This window comes from Cavia porcellus, unplaced genomic scaffold (assembly GCF_034190915.1).
Source record: "Cavia porcellus strain 051 isolate PalLab524CR breed Dunkin Hartley unplaced genomic scaffold, mCavPor4.1 scaffold_15, whole genome shotgun sequence".
Taxonomy (NCBI): domain Eukaryota; kingdom Metazoa; phylum Chordata; class Mammalia; order Rodentia; family Caviidae; genus Cavia; species Cavia porcellus.
In genome coordinates, this window is record NW_026947498.1 from 10,451,137 (window position 1) to 10,470,408 (window position 19,272).

At 50.3% G+C, this 19,272-nt stretch overlaps 2 protein-coding genes and 1 pseudogene across 2 annotated transcripts; 1 reads left to right on the forward strand and 2 right to left on the reverse strand.

Annotated features, from left to right (window-relative positions):
- Positions 1-1,294: 1,294 nt before the first annotated feature.
- Positions 1,295-1,563, forward strand: LOC106024981 (keratin-associated protein 12-3-like; annotated as a pseudogene).
- Positions 1,564-10,090: 8,527 nt separating this feature from the next.
- LOC100726258 (keratin-associated protein 12-3-like) lies at positions 10,091-12,165 on the reverse strand. The gene has a single exon (XM_063224623.1). The coding sequence runs from the start codon at positions 10,766-10,768 to the stop codon at positions 10,400-10,402; it is 369 nt and encodes a 122-aa protein (XP_063080693.1). The 5' UTR covers positions 10,769-12,165; the 3' UTR covers positions 10,091-10,399.
- Positions 12,166-16,977: 4,812 nt separating this feature from the next.
- LOC100725982 (keratin-associated protein 12-3-like) lies at positions 16,978-18,183 on the reverse strand. Its single transcript, XM_063224626.1, has one exon. It carries the CDS (start codon positions 17,542-17,544, stop codon positions 17,248-17,250), a length of 297 nt encoding a protein of 98 aa, XP_063080696.1. The 5' UTR covers positions 17,545-18,183; the 3' UTR covers positions 16,978-17,247.
- Positions 18,184-19,272: the final 1,089 nt, after the last annotated feature.

Below are 19,272 nucleotides of genomic sequence, written 5' to 3' on the forward strand. Positions count from 1 at the left end.
CTGGTCTTCACAAGCCCCCAGTCCTCTGCACCCCCAGATTCTTTCTGGGTCTTGGGAAGACCCTAGCCTCCCATACTTCCATTTTCAATTGTGTGTGTCCTCCTTGCTCACTGGGGAGGCTCCCAGAGCTAGGGCTGGTCTGCTGCTGACCTAGTGCAGGAGGAATGACCACAGCACCAGTGAATGTTAATTACCATTACAGTAAAGGACACACTGCCGTGAGCGCCCCTCAGAAGCCTCAGCCCACTTCACACACACTCCTCCCAGCGTCCTGGCCACTGTGCGCAGCAGCTCTGGAGTCCTCTTTCCAGAGTTTCTTTAGCTGTGCTGCCCTAGCTGCCTCCATGTCCTGAGCTGATTGAGAACTTTTCCTGTCCATGGTGACCTTGACATTGGGGAAGAGCAAGAAGATCCAGGTCCAGGTGCCAGACCCAGTGACTCAGGTGAACGAGGACAGTGTATGTTTTTAGGAGCTGCCTTTCTGTTGGATGGCGCTCAGCAGCAGCATTCACTGTATTTTTGATCTCTCAGGAAAGATTTCCAAGCTGCTTCAGAAAGTGGGAAGCATGATGGGCTGAGCGAGCGGGAGGGTTTGGAGAGAGTCACAGCACTGCGTCTTCTACTGTAACACATATTTTGAAATTAAAACACTCACGGGTTTTGATCCCCTCTTATATTTTTGATTCATAAGCAAATACCTTTTATATCAACTAGCCCATGGCAGAGTGAGCTTAATTTCTGTAAAGGGCAGGACTAAAGTGTTCATCTTTCACGTCACACTGTCTCTCAGACCGACTCAGTTCTACACTGTGGTGGAAAAGCAGCACAAGAGGGCTCCTGCACTCCAGCAAAACTCACTGACAAACACAGACCAGCTCACAGGCCATGATTTGCCAACCTATGCATTAAAGTTTCCCGGTACAAAATAAGAGGTCAGAATACATTGTTGCCTCACAGTCGTCCTCACTGCAGCATGAGACAGGGAAGAAGGAGGCTAAGAGGACTTTAGTCAGCCTGGGAAGACCACAGAACCCTTGTGAGGTCAAACCAGAATATCCGGCTTGCTGGAGAAGGCAGCCTGGAAGTCATGGTGTTTACAGTGGAACAGAGCAATGAATGCTCGTCCCAGGCTGACAAGTCCAGGTGAATAGGGAGGAAGAGCCACATGGAAGACAGCAGAGCCGAGCGTGTGGCGGGCCTGCCGGGAACCGGGTATAAATGCAGCTCGGGGTGGAGGCCCAGACATCACCAGCACCTCCTGCCAGCCACAGCCACCTCCTCTCCCTCGTCCGCCATGTGCCACACCAGCTGTTCCCCGTGCTGCCAGCCGGCCTGCTGCGGGTCCAACCCCTGCCAGGATGCCTGCTGCGTGCCCGTGAGCTGCAAGCCTGTCCTGTGCCTGACCCCACCTGCCAGTCCTCGGGGTGCTGCCAGCCCTCATTCCAGGCCTCCATGTGTGTCCCCGTGAGCTGCAGGCCAGCAGTGTGTGTGGTGCCCTCCTGCCAGTCCTCGGGGTGCTGCCAGCCCTCCTGCCCCACCCTCCTCTGCAACCCTGTCTCCTGAGGCACCTCCTCCTCCTGCTGCTGCTGACCTCCCGCTGCTACTGCTGACCTCCAGTATCCAAGTCAGCTGCTCAGGAAGAGGGGATGCTCTGCCCTTTCCAGAATCAGGCTCCTGTGGCCCAGACCAACCTTGAGGCAGACAGAAAGCCTGCTCAGCAAGTCTTGAACTCTGGGGCAAGCAAGTGATGATGCTCGGAATAATGATTAGGATTCCCTGCTCGTGCCTATCTCTTGGCTCCCAAACTTTTACCTAATCCCATGGGAGCCAAAAAAAAATCAGCACTGCCAGTGTACCTCACCTGTCTCTTTATCTTCATGTTATTCTGAAGTTCTCTCCCCAAGGTCTAGCTAGTGGGGGCAGCAGCCCCTCCTGGGGAGCCCTTCTGTCATGTCACCTCTCATTGTACTATCTCCTCAACATTTGCCTGGGTGGGATGGTGAGGGGAGAAACCTCTGCCGTGGGGCTGGGGGACAGGCCTGGACCCACTGCGGTACCATGCTGCAGTGACAGGGTGGGCAGGGACCGACATCCCTCACAGCCCCTCCCCAGGCACTCAGCAGTCTATGGTGGGGAGCAGAAGTGTCCAGAAAGGGTCAGCCTGAGACTATGTGGGACTAGAAGCACCCCAACTGCAACATAAGCGACACCCCACTTCCAGGGAAAACAATGTCATATCTATTTTCATTGGGTCATATGTGATATGTGACAGCCAGTCAACAATTATAATCATATGCAAATTGGCAATGAAAAATGAATATATCATCAAGAGACAAAGCAACCTGTAAAACTGGACCAAAAAATGACCCAGATGTTGGAGCCAGCACCCAGACTAGGCAGTGTCCGCCCCAGGAAACAATCTCCAGGCATGCTGGTCAGGCATGGCAGGCACACTGTACCCCACACAGGGGATGGCAGTGTCAGCTGTCTCAGGAAAAGCCCCACAGTCCCGAGCCCCATTGAGTTAGGCATTCATAACCCATAAAATACCAAAAGATCCACAAGCCTTGTAAAACACAGGCCTTTCTAAAGCGAAGGTGACAAATACCTTTTCTGATAAACAGGACGGAGAAGCATCGCTAGCACAGACGTGTGCCACAAGAAGCAGCAGGAAACTTCTTCAAGCCGAGTACTTGATGGAGAGGAGGCTTGGGCCACGCAAGAAAGCACGGAGCTCTTGGGAGGGTTTTCCAGAGAACAGGAGCTTGCAAGACAGGCAAGGTGACGTCCGCTAAACATGCTTGTCATGGAGACCAGACTGAGCAGGTTCAAAAAGACAGAGAATTGTTACCCAGGCACAGAGAAGGAATGGAGTCAGCAAAGCACTAAGCTGGAGTCATAAAAAGCTGAGTCCAACTGTGTGCTGTCCACTAGGAATCCTGCTTTAAGTAGAAAAACTCAGATTAAAAGTAAACAGATGGAAAATATACCATCTGAAACTTGTCAGGCTGCATTAGGTAGATTTGAGAACAAGAAACATTACCAGGATAAAGAGGGTTGCTGCATTCTTCCAGGGAGCTGATTCACCCAGAAAACTGAACAGTCTAAGTGTGTAAGCACCTCAACACATAGGTTCAAAAGCACATAGTTTTGTTTTTGTTTTTTTTTTTTTTGGTCTTTTTTTTCCTTTTTATTGGTACCAGGGATCGAACTCTCAACTGCCTGCTTGCAAGGCAGCTGCTTATGCCGCTTAGCTAAATCCCCAGCCCCAAAAGCACATAGTTTTTAACCCATAGAATAGAAAAGAGAAGCAGGAAAATCACCATCATCATTGGATTTCAGCTTCAGTAACACAGACAGAGGGAAAGTGCAGACACAGAAGATTTGAACAAGGCTTTCGACCACCTGAACTAGCTGGTACTTAGCAAATGCTCCCCAATAGGAACAGCACCCACACTCTTGGAGAGCACAAGGGACACCCCTCACAAGACTGCATTATAAAGCAAACCTTCGCAAACTTAAAGGACTTTGATAATGAATGTTCTCTTCTGACAATGACATTGACTTAGGCAATCATAACAAAAGCATGCCTTGGAGCCTCCTGCAAAGTTGGAACTAAATGTACATGCTTCTAAATAATTCACAGTCAAAGAACTCATAAGAGGGAGGAGGAAATATTTTGAATTAAATACAAATGAAAAAGGTAACACCAAAATACATGGATAAAAACAGGTTAGAGCCCAATCATTATGCTTATATTTGTAAAGAAAGTTCTGAAAACACTTATGCAGGTTTGCATCTTAATCTAGAAATGCAAATTACACTCAAATAAGTAAAACAAATGAGATAAGGAAAAATATCAGGAAATCATCAATGATGCCAATAATAAAGAATAAGAGAGGGAAACACAATAAAACCAAAAGCTAATTCTTCAAGAAGAGCAATAAAATTGATAAACCTCTGATATGGTTTGTGTCTGGAAAGTCTCCTCAAAGCCTCATGCAGTCATAGGGGCTTTTTGGAAGCAGCTGAACCTAGAGTTTGTGACTGATTCGTTGCTGGTGCTGTTATTGGGGCTGTGAGTGGCATACCAGCCCTAGGACGGGTGTCCTGCATACGGTGTAGAGGAGGAGAAGAGGCTTGCTCCTCCCTTTCACTCTGGTTCCTTTTGCCAATTTCCACCACCATGAACTGCTGTCCGTTTGCCATGCCACCTTGATTTGGAGCTAGCTGATTATGGACTAAAACCTCTACAAACTGTGAGCTAAATAAACATTTCCCTTTTAAATTTGAATGTTGGGTATTTTGTACCAGCAACAAAAGAAAAGTAACTAAGAAAACTTCCAGCCAGGATAATTAAAAAGAAAGAGAAAATACAAATGCCAATATTAAGAAAGGAAAAAGTGCATCATTACAGATCTTATACTTATTTAAAAGATTACAAGGGAATTTCATAGATAAAGCTATACCCATAATTTGATAATTTATGTGAAATATTCTAATTATTTAAGACAAAATTATGAACACTCATTCAAGAGAAATAGATAACCTCAATAGTTCCACGTTTATTTTTAAAATGAATTTGTAATTAAAATTCTCAACAAAGCAAACTTTAGGACAAAATGCTTACGCAAATAAATTTTACCAAACATAAAGAGGAAATATTGTCAATTCTACGTGAATTCTTCCAGAAAACAGAAGAAAAAACTCTTCCCAATCCATCTCATAAGGCCAATATAACACTGATTCCAAGTTGAACAAAAACATCACAACAATATATACTAATGTCTTTCATGAATGTAGATATAAAAATGTTTGACAAAATATTAAAAATCAAATCAAGAAATATATAAAGGAAGTAAAAGTTTATGGGCATGTGGAATTCATCCCAGGAATACAAGGTTGGTTCAATGCTTGAAAATCAACTTACATAATTCACATCAACAGACTAAAGAGGAATATCCAACAATCATTTCAATAGATTCGGAAAAAACACTGGAAACAATCCAACATCTCTTCAGAATAAAATTCCACATCTACATTGAGACAGTTATCAAAAGGAGCTTTGGTCCACAGCCATGTGGCTCTGCCTTGACTCGGCCCATGGTGAGGGGAGACATCATTGGGGGTACACGGCAGAGCACAGCTGCTGACCTCAGGTGGCCAGAAACCAGAGAGAACAGGGAAGGGGCCAGGGACACTTCACGCCCTCTGGACACATCCTCTACCTCTGTCCTGCCTCCAACCACATGCAGCACCACCCAACAGTTCACACAGGGATGACCATCAGTAGATTAAACCATTGACGATGCCAGAGTCCTGATGACCCACACACTCCCCAGAGTCTTACCTCTAAACACCACTGCACTGATGACCAAGCTATTGACCCATGAGCCTTTGCAGGACCATTTAGATGCAACCTACAACACTCATGCTCTGAAACAGTCTCCTGAGATCTGCCTGCGTGGATGACCGGGACACAAAGCTGGGACTGAGCAAGACAGTGACCTTCGGTCCCTACACAGCACCAGGAATTAGAGAAGCTCTCCCTCTCTTCTACTGATTCCAGGTTCATCCCAGCCCCAGTCAGTGTGTGCATGAGTGTGTGAGAGAATGCCTGGGTTGCATGAGTGTGCCTGGATGTGCACATTGTACGTGCTCATATGTAGAGGGAGTACATGTGGGTGTGCGTGCACATTCAGTGTTGTGTACATCCAGAAAGATTCCATTTCCAGCACTGGTTCATAGAAAGTCACTTTCAAACAGCATAATCAATCACAGACAACCTTGGAGAAAGGGTTATAAAATTAACTTTGCAAGTAAATTCTCGCCATCAGGCATGAATGAAGGACTGGAGTCCCAGGAACCAGTTGTAACTTGAGTGAGAGGCACATGGCTGCACTGTCTATGAGAGCAGAGCCAGGGACTCCAGGCCTGGCACCTCCCAGGACCTCAACCCAGATATCATAACCAGGGGCACAGAGGGCCGAAGTGCACCACGGACTGATCAGAGTTCCACCCACACAGCACAGAGGACAAAGCTCCATCTCAGGGATCAGCCACTGGAAGTCACCAAGGTCAAAATTTCACACATCAGACACACAGAGGAATGTGATTCAACAGGTTCTTTAGAAGACACAGAATGATGAGTGTTGGGCGCAGGCGCTCAACATACCATACCCCAGCCGGGACTAAGGACCACGCCAGCTTCCGCAATGCGCTACGTCCCTCTTTAAATTAGCCAACCCGTGCACACCCCGCGCTCTACTCCGTACTCTGTGGCAACTCCTGATTGGCCACAGCTGGATATAGTAGCCAGAGCCTACATCCTATTCCCGCCCTGCTTCCTTGTGGCAGCCTGTGATTGGTCACGGCCAAATATATAAACCAGAGCCCGCGTAAATAAACGAGCAGTTAACTGTCGTCCACAAAAGCGTCTCTTGTCTCCTGTTTCGTTGGAGCTGCGCCGGTCAACTGGTGGCCCGTACGGGGAGCCCGGAACGCTGAGACCCTCTCTCTCCAACAGTACGGGAACGAACTTCTCTCTCCGACAGAACAGAGACGTCAACAGGTAAAATCGTCAAGTGCCAATAGCGGGGGCTACTTGGCGGGCGAGGGCTGACAGGTTAAACTGCTCAATGTTGGTAGCGGGTGCTACGCAACAGGGCCGGATAGCGGGGGCTATTGGGCAACCTTGGGCGGACGCGTCGCAAGGGTCAGGAACTCGTAAAGAGAGTTCCGGGGGCCGTAAAGAGGCCGGTTTTGGGGGCGCCGTAAAGGGGTGCGGGGACTAAGCTGTCCCTGTATAAAAAAAAAAAAAAAAAAGAAAAAAAGAAAAAAAATATAAGAAAAAGAAACTCTTGAAATTCCGGTTAACATGGGCAACACCGCTACTCAGCCGCTGTCGGTCGATTTGGGCGACTTACTGAGAGAAAAGGGATTACAAATAAAACGAGAACAAATTCAAAACTTCCTCGATCAGGTCGATAAGGTAGCACCTTGGTTTGGTCCCACAGGGTCCGTTACCATCCCCAGCTGGGATAAATTAGGGAGAGATCTTGACTTTGCAGCAGAAAATGGCCTCCTGGAGCCAGGAGTCAGACCCCTTTGGGCCATAGTGAGAAGCTGCCTCGCAGACACCTCTTGTCATGATCATATAAGGGCTGGCGCCATGGCGCTTGATTACCATCAGGCAGAATCCTCCCGCGAGCAATCTCGCGAGTCCAGTGCCGCAGGCAAGGTGACCCCACCCAACCCAGACTCCTCAGATAATGAGGGGGAGGAAGGAGAAGTATACAAAATGGCGGATGCAGACACCACCGAAAGAGGGGAAGTCACACACACGCAGTCGAGAGGGCCCTACTCTGAGGCCATAAATGAGCTGCAACGCAGGATTTCTCAGAGTAAATGGGTCAATGAAAGCGAGTTCGGGATCCCAGGGCCGCCCCGTATAAGACCTACGGCTCTACCTCCCGACCCGCCAGATTATCATGCCCACCAGAGACCCTGCCATCAGCTATGTAGCTGTCCACAACGGGTCCAGATGTCCCCTGGGACATTCCAGGAAGACCTTTGGCATCAAGTCAAAAGAGAGGACCCAGGAGGCCTGGGCCGTTTTCTCCAGGCTTTTCCGGTTGCTGTAGATGCTCAGGGAAACAGAGCCCACCTGCCTATAGATATAAAGGCGATAAAGCATCTTAAGGAGGCCAGCACCATGTACGGTGTTAACGGGGAGTATACCCTGTCCCTAGTAGAAGCCCTGGCAGGAAATGCCATGACATCTGCTGATTGGGCCAGTTTGTGCAAGGCAGTGCTCAGCCCAGGCCAATATCTTGATTGGAAAGCTTGGAATGTTGAACTTGCCACAGAACAGGCCCAAGCTAATGCCCAGAACAATCAGGCCGCTTGGAACGCGGATATGTTATTAGGACAAGGGCAGTATCTCAATAACCAGCTGATATTTCCACAAGAGGTGTATGCACAGATAAATAGAATAGCCATACAAGCATGGAAACTGGTCTCGGCTAGGGGAGAAGTCTCAGGCCACTTGACAAAAATTTTGCAGGGCCCGAGCGAGCCTTTTTCAGATTTTGTGGCCCGCATGATGGAGGCAGCAGGGAGAGTTTTTGGAGACGCAGAGACAGCCATGCCGCTCATTAAGCAGCTCACAGCTGCTCTGGGTCAGCACCAGGTGTAGTTCGTTAACTTGGCAGGAGTCGGGGCTTGCCATTGTTGACGGCCCCTACCACGAGACAAAGCAGAAGCCGCATCCAAACTTCTTCAAGAGCAATTAAAGTTAGGCCATATCAAACCCTCAAGTCTATTCTGTTTAAACAAAAGGAGGGTATTGCCCAGGGCATGACACCTAGGGCCAGACTAAATCTCGCCCTCTTCACTTACAATTTTGTAAACATCAACCCACAAGGATCCACGCCAGCACAGCTACATGCCAACCCTGTCGCACCCAAACATGGTTGGGTACGCTGGAAAGACCTCCTGCATGGGGTGTGGAGAAGCCCCAGCCCAGTACTTAGTTGGGCGAGAGGGGCGGTCTGTGTCTTCCCGCAGGAAGAAGGCAGCGAACCTGTCTGGGTCCCGGAACGCCTGATACGTCCCTGCAAACCACCAGACCCCGACCCAGAGGAAACGTCAACCACAGAACAGGGGAACCAACAGGAGCCTCACAAGCCAGACCAAGCAAGTACACCCACAACTCCCATTAACCATGGCACCTTGGCCAACTCCCCTGGTTAGTAGCCTCCTTTTCCCTTCCTTCTTGCATCTCGTACGGTCCTTGCAGCCAATGACTTTTCCAAATTGCTCCACCGCAACCTGTTATATGTTACAATGTTGGGATAACAGTACACTTTCAGCTGTTGTTATGCAGGTACTCCAGTTCACACCGGTTCCAGTTATGGCGGACTCAGACGAGTTTCCTGTGATCCAGCTCGGGCCAACTCTCCAATTGGCTTTCATAAAGGAATGGGCAGGAATAGGGGCTCTGGCTACCATAACTACACTTGCGGCATTCGGCAGTCTACTTCTGTTCTCTACTTCTGCTCTGTCGGATTCGCAGACAAAGGAATAGGGACAAAGTATCAAACAAGCATTGCTGATCATAAAATCTGGTCAAAGCCCGGCAGCATGGCTCGCCATGCTGTGACGCAGGTGTGGAGCAAAGCATCGCAGGGGGTGTCGTCCTTGGCCAGGAGACACCCCGGTCTCCATGTTGGTGAGCATGCGGGTTGGGCTCATAAAACAATACTCCCGCCCCCTCCAAAAGAGCACCAACAAGTAATGAGGCATTGTCATGACTGCGCAGCATGATGCCTCACGAGGGGCACCGACCTCTGGAGACCCTGCGTCAGTTATAAAGAAAGGGGGAGATGTTGGGCGCAGGCGCTCAACATACCATACCCCAGCCGGGACTAAGGACCACGCCAGCTTCCGCAATGCGCTACGTCCCTCTTTAAATTAGCCAACCCGTGCACACCCCGCGCTCTACTCCGTACTCTGTGGCAACTCCTGATTGGCCACAGCTGGATATAGTAGCCAGAGCCTACATCCTATTCCCGCCCTGCTTCCTTGTGGCAGCCTGTGATTGGTCACGGCCAAATGTATAAACCAGAGCCCGCCCCGCGTAAATAAACGAGCAGTTAACTGTCGTCCACAAAAGCGTCTCCTGTCTCCTGTTTCGTTGGAGCTGCGCCGGTCAGATGAGCACAAAACAGGCAGCAGATGGCCTGAGACATGAGTGGCAAATAGTCATTGAGTTCCGGTTTCCGTGTTAGGAGGTGAATACACACATGGTTTGTGTGTGCTGGTAATTAGTCTTCAGCCACAAAACAATGGATGCTGTGTACATGTGAAGAGCAGTGATAGAAGCCAATCCTGTCCAGTGAGTCTAAGAACCCAAGAGTCAAAGTCACACCATGGGACAAAAACCACGAGCCCAGACAACAGGACACCAGAGGAGACAGAAATTCCAAAGCTTGGTGCTCTCAGCTCTGTCTGTGCTCAGAAACTGCCCCCAGGACACTGGACAGACACACAGGTGCAGAAAACACAATGAGTACACTTCACAAGGAGGTAATATGGACATAAAGAGGAAGCCCAGAAACACAGAGCTCCCAGGGAAAGTATATTTATTGGGCTTCCATGAGGTACAGGAGGATGCTGGGAGAATCAGCACTCACTGGAGAAGGACATCAAGGGGAGGCTATGGGCTTTCTTCTATATTTAAGACCTAAGTCCAGCAGCGGAGATTAAGAGGCATCAGATCACCATAAGGGTGGATCTAGGCACCGAGGCATGGTGCACATGGTACACATGGTCTCCAAAGTGTCACATCAGCATTGGACAACTAGCATGCAGAATGGAGGTCAGCAGCAGGAAGAGGTCAGCAGCAACAGGAGGAGGAGGTGCCACAGGAGACAGGGTTGCAGAGGAGGGCGGGGCAGGAGGGCTGGCAGCACCCCGAGGACTGGCAGGAGGGCCCACAGCTCACGGGGAAGCACACGGAGCTCTGGCAGCATGGCTCGCAGCACCCCGAGGACTGGCAGGAGGGCACCACGCACACGGCTGGCCTGCAGCTCACGGGCACACACACGGAGGCCTGGCACGACGGCTGGCAGCACCCCGAGGACTGGCACGATGGGGTCAGGCACAGGACAGGCTTGCAGCTCACGGGCACGCAGCAGGCAGCCTGGCAGGGGCTGGACCCGCAGCAGGCCGGCTGGCAGCACGGAGAACAGCTGGTGTGGCACATGGCGGACGAGGGAGAGGAGGTGGCTGTGGCTGGCAGGAGGTGCTGGTGAGGTCTGGGCCTCCACCCCGAGCTGCATTTATACCCGGTTCCCGGCAGGCCAGCCACACGCACGGCTCTGCTGTCTTCCTGCTCTGACTTCCTACTTTCCTACTCTGCTTGTTCCTTTGTTCCTGGAGCCTCAGCTTCTCCCCTAATTGCACCCTCTCTGGGCTGCAGGGACACAACAATCCCGCCCAGCACTGCACAGCCTCCACCTGGATGCTGGCTGCCTCCCTCCCCTTCCCCTGTCACTTCTGCCAGATCCCCCACCCCAAGATGCTGCTGTGAGCTCTCCCTCCAGGTGGGACGATGCCTTTGCAAATGCCACCCAGCTGACCCTTGTCCCGGGAGGCTGTGCGGGTCCAGAGAAGATGGGAGGCTGGACACGCCCTGGGCGCCAACCAGATATGGTGAGAGCTGGGCACAGTCATGCGGGAGGGAGGGCTGGGCACTGTCTGTCTCGTGTCTTTTCTATCCCATTGTTTTTCTTTGGTTTTCATTTATTTTTCCCTCCTTCTTACTGTCTTGCTCTCTTTTTGCTGTTTGATGTTTGTTTTGCCTAAGGAAGAGGGATAAAGCCTGAGCCCCAAAGAGAAACACACGCTAAGAAACTGCAAAGCTCTTTGTGGAAATGGCACCAAAAGGAAGCTTTTTCCTTGACACACTGCACCTTAGGGTGTCTATGACAAAACCACACTCCAGAAACACTCAGGGACATCCTAGACAGAGACAGCCAGCCAAGGGAGCCCACAGACGAATGGAGTAACGAGGCCAAACCAGGTGAGTGGTGACAAACTACCGTGGAAATGGAGGCAACAGGGAAGTCAGGAACCAGAGGACCCGTGTCAGCGAGGACTGCGCACGGGGGTCAGCCCACGTCCTCCGGAGCCTCTTCTCAGGTCAGACTGCAGCTGCGGTGCTTTCAACAGACTCACTGTGTGCAAAAGAAATTCATGGACTATAAATCAAGGGGAAAATGAGCATGACATGCACCGGTCACCCAAAATCAACAAGGGAGAACCATCTCGTTCTCAAAGAATCCTTCAAGGCACAAAGGAAGCAGAACAGGGAAAGAAAGGCTCTCTAGACACGTGAAGGAGCCGCTGCACAGGAAGAAGGCAGGAGGTGGTGACGTCATGAAAATGAGCAGGCACCAAACCTCACTGCAGCACCACGGAAACAAACAGAACCGCTTGTAAAAGTTCAGGCACACAGAGACGTGGTACAGGGCTGAACCTCAAGGCCCACTTTCAAAACACCAACTACCTAACTGACAAAATAACTAAATGAATAAAGGCAATTAGAGAAACAGAAGATAACTCAGCTTCACAGCGAAATCAGACCTTTCCATAAGATAGATCAAACACTGTCTGCTGAGGTTTCCACCCAAATGCTAAAGAACACGTGTTCTTCTCAGCAAGACCCAGGAATTCCTCCCAAGGGACCTGCAGAGCAGCCCCTTCTGGTCCTTTCCACAAGCACACAGTGTCTTGGGCTTCGCGGAGCACTGCTCCTAGATATCAAGCACACAAATAGCACAGAGAGCTTTATAAACATCGGGACATAGAGGAACACAGCCCTGAACACACAATGGTGACACAAGTGGTCAAGCAAAGAAGGAAACATTTCCTGGAAGCAAATGGGAGGGCAGGTCCCGGTTGCCAGCGCCTATGGGACACAATGTAACCAGTCCCAGGAGGGACACGGGAGGACCACGTCTCGATCTGGTATCACTCATCCTTCACAACTCAACTGCCAACAACCCAGCAAGTGGAAAACACTGTTTTGTCCCTCAAATTGGGAATGAGAACATTTCTCTTATCTATATTGCTGTTCAATATAGTACTTAAAAATTCAGCCAGAACAAGCACCCAAGGAGAAAAAGGAAAACGATATTAAAATAGGATAAGAAGAGGTCAAAGTTTACTTACTTGATGACAGGGTGCTCTCCAGAGCAGACACACAAGCACCACCAAAAGACGCCTACAATAAATACTCAACCTGACAGAATGCGTAATACACGAGCACGACTCCTCCAGCCCAGTCATGAACCTGCTGAAAAACCTGAAATGGAAGAGACTCTGTACGCAACAGCATCGAGAATGACTGCTGGACGGGCGGGGACACTTATGGTCACAGTGGCCGTGATTCCAAGGGGGATCCACACAGCCGACGTAACCGCAATCCAGCTACCAACATGCGGTCTTCACAGCATGGAGAACACAGCCCTCCAAAGCACCAGGGTCCATGAGAGACCGAGAATACCCAAAGCCCTCCAGGGCATGAAGAGCAGAGGACAGCTGTCCAAGTCCTGGGCTTCAAGTGTATTGCAAAGATGCGGGGCGCAACACACAAAGCAGAGCAAAATAAAGGAAGCCAGAACTATAGGAAACAAAATGAAACAACGAAAGGAAACAGCATGCTTGGCACCAGCATTTCAAAAGATATGAGAATGCACAGCACTGAAGACAGGATGCAAAACCACTGCTGGGACAGAGAGCCAGCAGATCTGCGTCTGCCTGCTGGGCAGCACCACTGGAAGGCCCTTTCCTTAGGAATGCCAGTGGGGACAGACAGAGCCAGACAGATCCACCTCTGGCTGCAGGGAGCAGCCACCAGAAGGCTCCTTCTTGTACGTAGCCTGCAGGAACAGGGACAAGCACCCAGATAAGCCCTGTGCACCTGTAGGCCCCCACTGGAGGCCCTTGGTTCCTTTTGGCAGTCATCACCCAATAGTGGAATCAGACCAACACAGCCCTGTGTGTCTGCCACCATCACGGCAGTCCCAGTGTAGACACAGGCTGAGAGAAGCAGCCCCACCCCCATGCAGAGAATCCCCACTGTAGCTGTACATCTGAGGAGATGCCCCCCTGCTACCTCCCTGTAAATCTGGGGTCAGAGGAACTGGGTGCCTGTCCCATGCCCCCTGCACCATGGAAGGGTACGCAACGTGGGAAGTACCTGGGAACCTACAGGAAGCCAAGAGAATATCCAGATGATGGAGGAAAAGGCATCCTCAGACCTCTACCCCACACAGAACCACTCTGGAAGATACAGTCATGGAATCAAATGCAAGTCGCGTACCTCTAATCTCTTGAGAGTGTAGCAACAGAAATAAAGAAACAACTTCATGAGATTGCAAAAGCAGTCAAATCAGATATAACGTCTCAGGTAAAAAAGAAATCACAAAGACACTGGAAGGATTGTTCAGCAGATCTAAAGAAGACAGACAAAAAAGAGGAGCACAGGAAAATGACAGAAACTTTGAAAGGATATAGAAAGGAATTACAATGCATGAAGCAGGTTCTGAGAGATCCGGAAAATTAAACATTAACTTGAAAGTTCCTGAAACAGCTTGAGAGAGACTGAAGATAGACTTTCAAGCATGGAAGACAGGATTGCAGCTTTGACCGTGAAACAAAAGGTCCCTTAAAAACACCATGGAATCCGGAAATAACAACTCATCGGCTGCAAGATGATGCAAAGAAGCATAATTGAAGAGTGATCAGTGTCGCTGAAGAAGCAGGGGTCAACACAAATGAAATTCATAGGACATTCACAGAAGTAGGAGAACGCAACTTCCCGAACATGGGAAATGGATCTGGCATGCGGGTAAGTGAAGCATTATAGGACTCCAACTACCGTAACCAAAGTCAGTGTACACCCAGACATGGAATAATCAAGATCCCAGAAATTCAGCACAAGAACAGAATATTAAAAGCTGTTAGAGAAAAGAAACAGAGCACTTATCAAAGAAAACGAATCAAAATCAATGCAGACTTATCAACACAAACCATCCAGTCAAGAAGAGTTTGGAGGGAAGTGTTTCAAACCCTGAAAGAAAACAATGTCCAAACCAGAGTTGACTACCCTACAAACTATAGTTTGAAATTGATGGAAAAATAAGATACGACCATGATAAGGAACAACTGAAGGAATTCGTGACTACAACCAACCTTACAGAGAGTTCAAAGGCATATTCTACAGAGAGAGATGACCATGGTGCCAGGAACAGCAGCAGAGGAAGATCGCCAAACAGGACAGGCAATGGAATGAAGGGAAGTGTGGAGGGCCAACAGCAGGAGGACAGCAGGGCAGAGGCAAACCAATGTGTGCTGCTTTGAACCAGTAGTGTAGATCGGCTCAGGTCAGCAACACAAAGGAACATAGGGACAGTGGGTCAAGAAACAAGATACATCGACACACTGTATACAAGAAACACATCTGACTGGAAAAGAAATTCATGGACTGAACAGCAAAGGAGAGAAAACAAGTGTCCCCTGCGACAGAAAACCAGAAAACAAAGCAAGGGTAAGTTGCCCATCAACCGCACAATGGACAAGGAATATATGGTATTTTCCTACAGTGGAGAGCTACCCAGCTACAGGTAGAATAATTTCAGGGCTGCTGTAGGTAAATTGACCAAACTGGAGATCATGTTCAGGGGTGAAACCGTGCGACTTATACACGTGAACCCCAGCATCAGGAACAGAAGGAGTTAATGGGACCCAAAAGCAAGAGTTACTGTAAGAGTGACGGGGGAGGAAACACCTGGCGGGGGGAAAGGCAGTAACTACTGTTAAATTCTTATTGCCTTTGACTCTTGGGGTTTTTTAAAACAATTTTGTTAGGTTAGGCTTTGTTCTGTCTTGTGTTGTTCTATTTTACCCACATGACGATAGGGGCAGCTATTTTGAATATAATGGGATCTATGATGGTCACCCAGGTTTCCTAACGTATTACTTTGAAGTCTTATGATGCTCTCATTCATTGATATAATCGGTTTTATTGATTTCTTTCATTCTATTGAGTGTGATGGTATGAACATGTATTCTGAAACAAATGAGAAATTACGGTAGCCAATGCTGACTTTCTATCACCTTGTTTTGAGGTCCTATGAGGCTTCTGTTCTTCGGATTTGATTAGTTCTATCCTGTTGTGTTTAATTTGGGTTCATTATGTTGGGGGTATAGACAGCTTTTCTGAGGACAATGAGATAGGAAAGTCTTGCTTGGACAAAGGAGTCAGGCGTAGACAACGCAAAGAGCTTTAACAAAGTCAGACTCGCTGCCTCCAAAACAAACAGCACAGCAGGGAGACCCTGGGCAACTAACATGAATAGACACTTCTTGGAGAAGATCTCGGGACCCAAAGCACAGACAAAACCATCCACAGCACAGGCCACCAGAGATCTACAATCTAACAGCACCTGGATTGCACGCCATCCCATCATGAAGACATCAAGAAACAGAGAGCGCTGGAGAGGCTGTGGGTTGGCGGGCTGGGGAAGGGAGACTCGTGTGCCTTAGATTTCAACATCAACTACTTAACCAGCGTAGAAATCTGTACACACTTTCCTCAAAACTCTAAGAGGAGAAATTTGATGCATTCCAGCGATTCCAGCTCTGCATATCTTCCCCAAGTACCCACAGGGGTGAGGTTACAGGGATCCAAGTGGGGCCAGGCTTAGGACCACACCATGCATAATAGCTCCACCTTGGAAGCAGCCTACAGGCCATGACAGACCAATGGGTCCAGGCAACGAACGTGCGGGTTGCTAGGGGTCACCAACTTGTGCTGGAGGTGCAAGACAAAACAGCACCTAAGGAAACCTCGGCCCTGGGCAGGCTGGCCAGCTTTCCCGACACACTCGACACCCCACCGGGCTGGCTCCTGCCACCTCCCGGAGTTCGTGTGCTCTGCCCTGGACACACACTTCCAGTCCAAGAGTCGACCAGCAGGGCCACCTTGCCCCTGACTCTCTTGCTTTCCCAGGTGCTTTTGTCCCTCAACACCGGGCCCTCCTGCATGAGCACGGGCTCTCCTGTACACACAACCCTGCCCTTCGCACAACATCCCAGCCTGTCCTGCCTGGCTCACTCTCAACTCTGCACACACGGCCAGGGTGACCCCGTACAACCTTTCCTGCTTGCAGCTTAGAACTTGTGTGATTTCTGCAGGAGGCTAGAGCACAGGCTCAGCCACTCCCAGAAAGCTGTATCCTGAGCAGCAACAGCAGTGTGCCCATGTGCGTGTCTTGGTGCTCAGCGGGCTTGGGCCTAAAGTTTCGTGTGAGGGGAGAGTGGAATCTGGGCTGGAACCATGGCACCCAGCGCACAGAGAGAGCCAGGACCCACGGGTATCGAAAGCAAGGCAGAAACACAGAGACGGGCACTGGCAAAGTGGATTTATTTGGCTCCCATGGGGCAGTGGTCGGATACTAAGGAGAGGAGCATCCTTTGCGTTGGGAGAGGGAAAGGGAGGCTCTGGAGCCCCTTGCTGGGTTCTAGCTCAGAGTCCAGCAGCTCAGTCCAGTAGGATTCCTGTCTGCCACAATGCGGGACCACATGGGCCCGGGAGGTACATAGTGGCGGTCCCCTGTCCCATGTCCCGGAGAGTGGACACGGAGATGGGAGTTCAGCAGCCGCAGCAGGAGGAGGTCAGCAGCAGCAGGAGGAGGAGGTGCCACAGCAGACAGGGTTGCAGAGGAGGGCGGGGCAAGAGGGCTGGCAGCACCCCGAGGACTGGCAGGAGGGCACCACGCACGCGGCTGGCCTGCAGCATACGGGCACACACACGGAGGCCTGGCACGACGGCTGGCAGCACCCCGAGGACTGGCACGATGGGGTCAGGCACAGGACAGGCTTGCAGCTCACGGGCACGCAGCAGGCAGCCTGGCAGGGGCTGGACCCGCAGCAGGCCGGCTGGCAGCACGGGGAACAGCTGGTGTGGCACATGGCGGACGAGGGAGAGGAGGTGGCTGTGGCTGGCAGGAGGTGCTGGTGAGGTCTGGGCCTCCACCCCGAGCTGCATTTATACCCGGTTCCCGGCAGGCCCGCCACACGCACGGCTCTGCTGTCTTCCTGCTCTGACTTCCTACTTTCCCACTCTGCTTGTTCCTTTGTTCCTGGAGCCTCAGCTTCTCCCCTAATTGCACCCTCTCTGGGCTGCAGGGACACAACAATCCCGCCCAGCACTGCACAGCCTCCACCTGGATGCTGGCTGCCTCCCTCCCCTTCCCCTGTCACTTCTGCCAGATCCCCCACCCCAAGATGCTGCTGTGAGCTCTCCCTCCAGGTGGGACGATGCCTTTGCAAATGCCACCCAGCTGACCCTTGTCCCGGGAGGCTGTGCGGGTCCAGAGAAGATGGGAGGCTAGACACGCCCTGCGCACCAACCAGATATGGTGAGAGCTCGGCGCAGTCACGCGGGAGGGAGGGCTGGACAACTGTCTGTCTCGTGTCTTTTCCATCCCATTGATTTTTTTTTTGTTTTTCATTTATTTTTCCCTCCTTCTTACTGTCTTGCTCTCTTTTTGCTGTTTGATGTTTGTTTTGCCTAAGGAAGAGGGATAAAGCCTGAGCCCCAAAGAGAAACACACGCTAAGAAACTCTGCAAAGCTGTTTGTGGAAATGGCACCAAAAGGAAGCTTTTTCCTTGACACACTGCACCTTAGGGTGTCTGTGACCAAACCACACTCCAGAAACACTCAGGGACGTCCTAGACAGAGACAGCCAGCCAAGGGAGCCCACAGACGAATGGAGTGACGAGGCTGAACCAGGTGAGTGGTGACAAACTACCGCGGAAATGGAGGCAACAGGGAAGTCAGGAACCAGAGGACCCGTGTCAGCGAGGACTGCGCACGGGGGTCAGCCCACGTCCTCCGGAGCCTCTTCTCAGGTCAGACTGCAGCTGCGGTGCTTTCAACAGACTCACTGTGTGCAAAAGAAATTCATGGACTATAAATCAAGGGGAAAATGAGCATGACATGCACCGGTCACCCAAAATCAACAAGGGAGAACCATCTCGTTCTCAAAGAATCCTTCAAGGCACAAAGGAAGCAGAACAGGGAAAGAAAGGCTCTCTAGACACGTGAAGGAGCCGCTGCACAGGAAGAAGGCAGGAGGTGGTGGCGTCATGAAAATGAGCAGGCACCAAACCTCACTGCAGCACCACGGAAACAAACAGAACCGCTTGTAAAAGTTCAGGCACACAGAGACGTGGTACAGGGCTGAACCTCAAGGCCCACTTTCAAAACACCAACTACCTAACTGACAAAATAACTAAATGAATAAAGGCAATTAGAGAAACAGAAGATAACTCAGCTTCACAGCGAAACCAGACCTTTCCGTAAGACAAATCAAACACTGTCTGCTGAGGTTTCTACCCAAATGCTAAAGAACACATGTTCTTCTCAGCAAGACCCAGGAATTCCTCCCAAGGGACCTGCAGAGCAGCCCCTTCTGGTCCTTTCCACAAGCACACAGTGTCTTGGGCGTCCCGGAGCACTGCTCCTAGATATCAAGCACACAAATAGCACAGAGAGCTTTATAAACATCGGGACATAGAGTCACACGGCCCTGAACACACAATGGTGACACAAGTGGTCAAGCAAAGAAGGAAACATTTCCTGGAAGCAAATGGGAGGGCAGGTCCCGGTTGCCAGCACCTATGGGACACAATGA

Coding starts and splice junctions, on each gene's coding strand:
- LOC100726258 (XM_063224623.1), bottom strand. CDS start 10,768: ATGTGCCACACCAGCTGTTCTCCGTGCTGCCAGCCGGCCTGCTGCGGG.
- LOC100725982 (XM_063224626.1), bottom strand. CDS start 17,544: ATGTGCCACACCAGCTGTTCCCCGTGCTGCCAGCCGGCCTGCTGCGGG.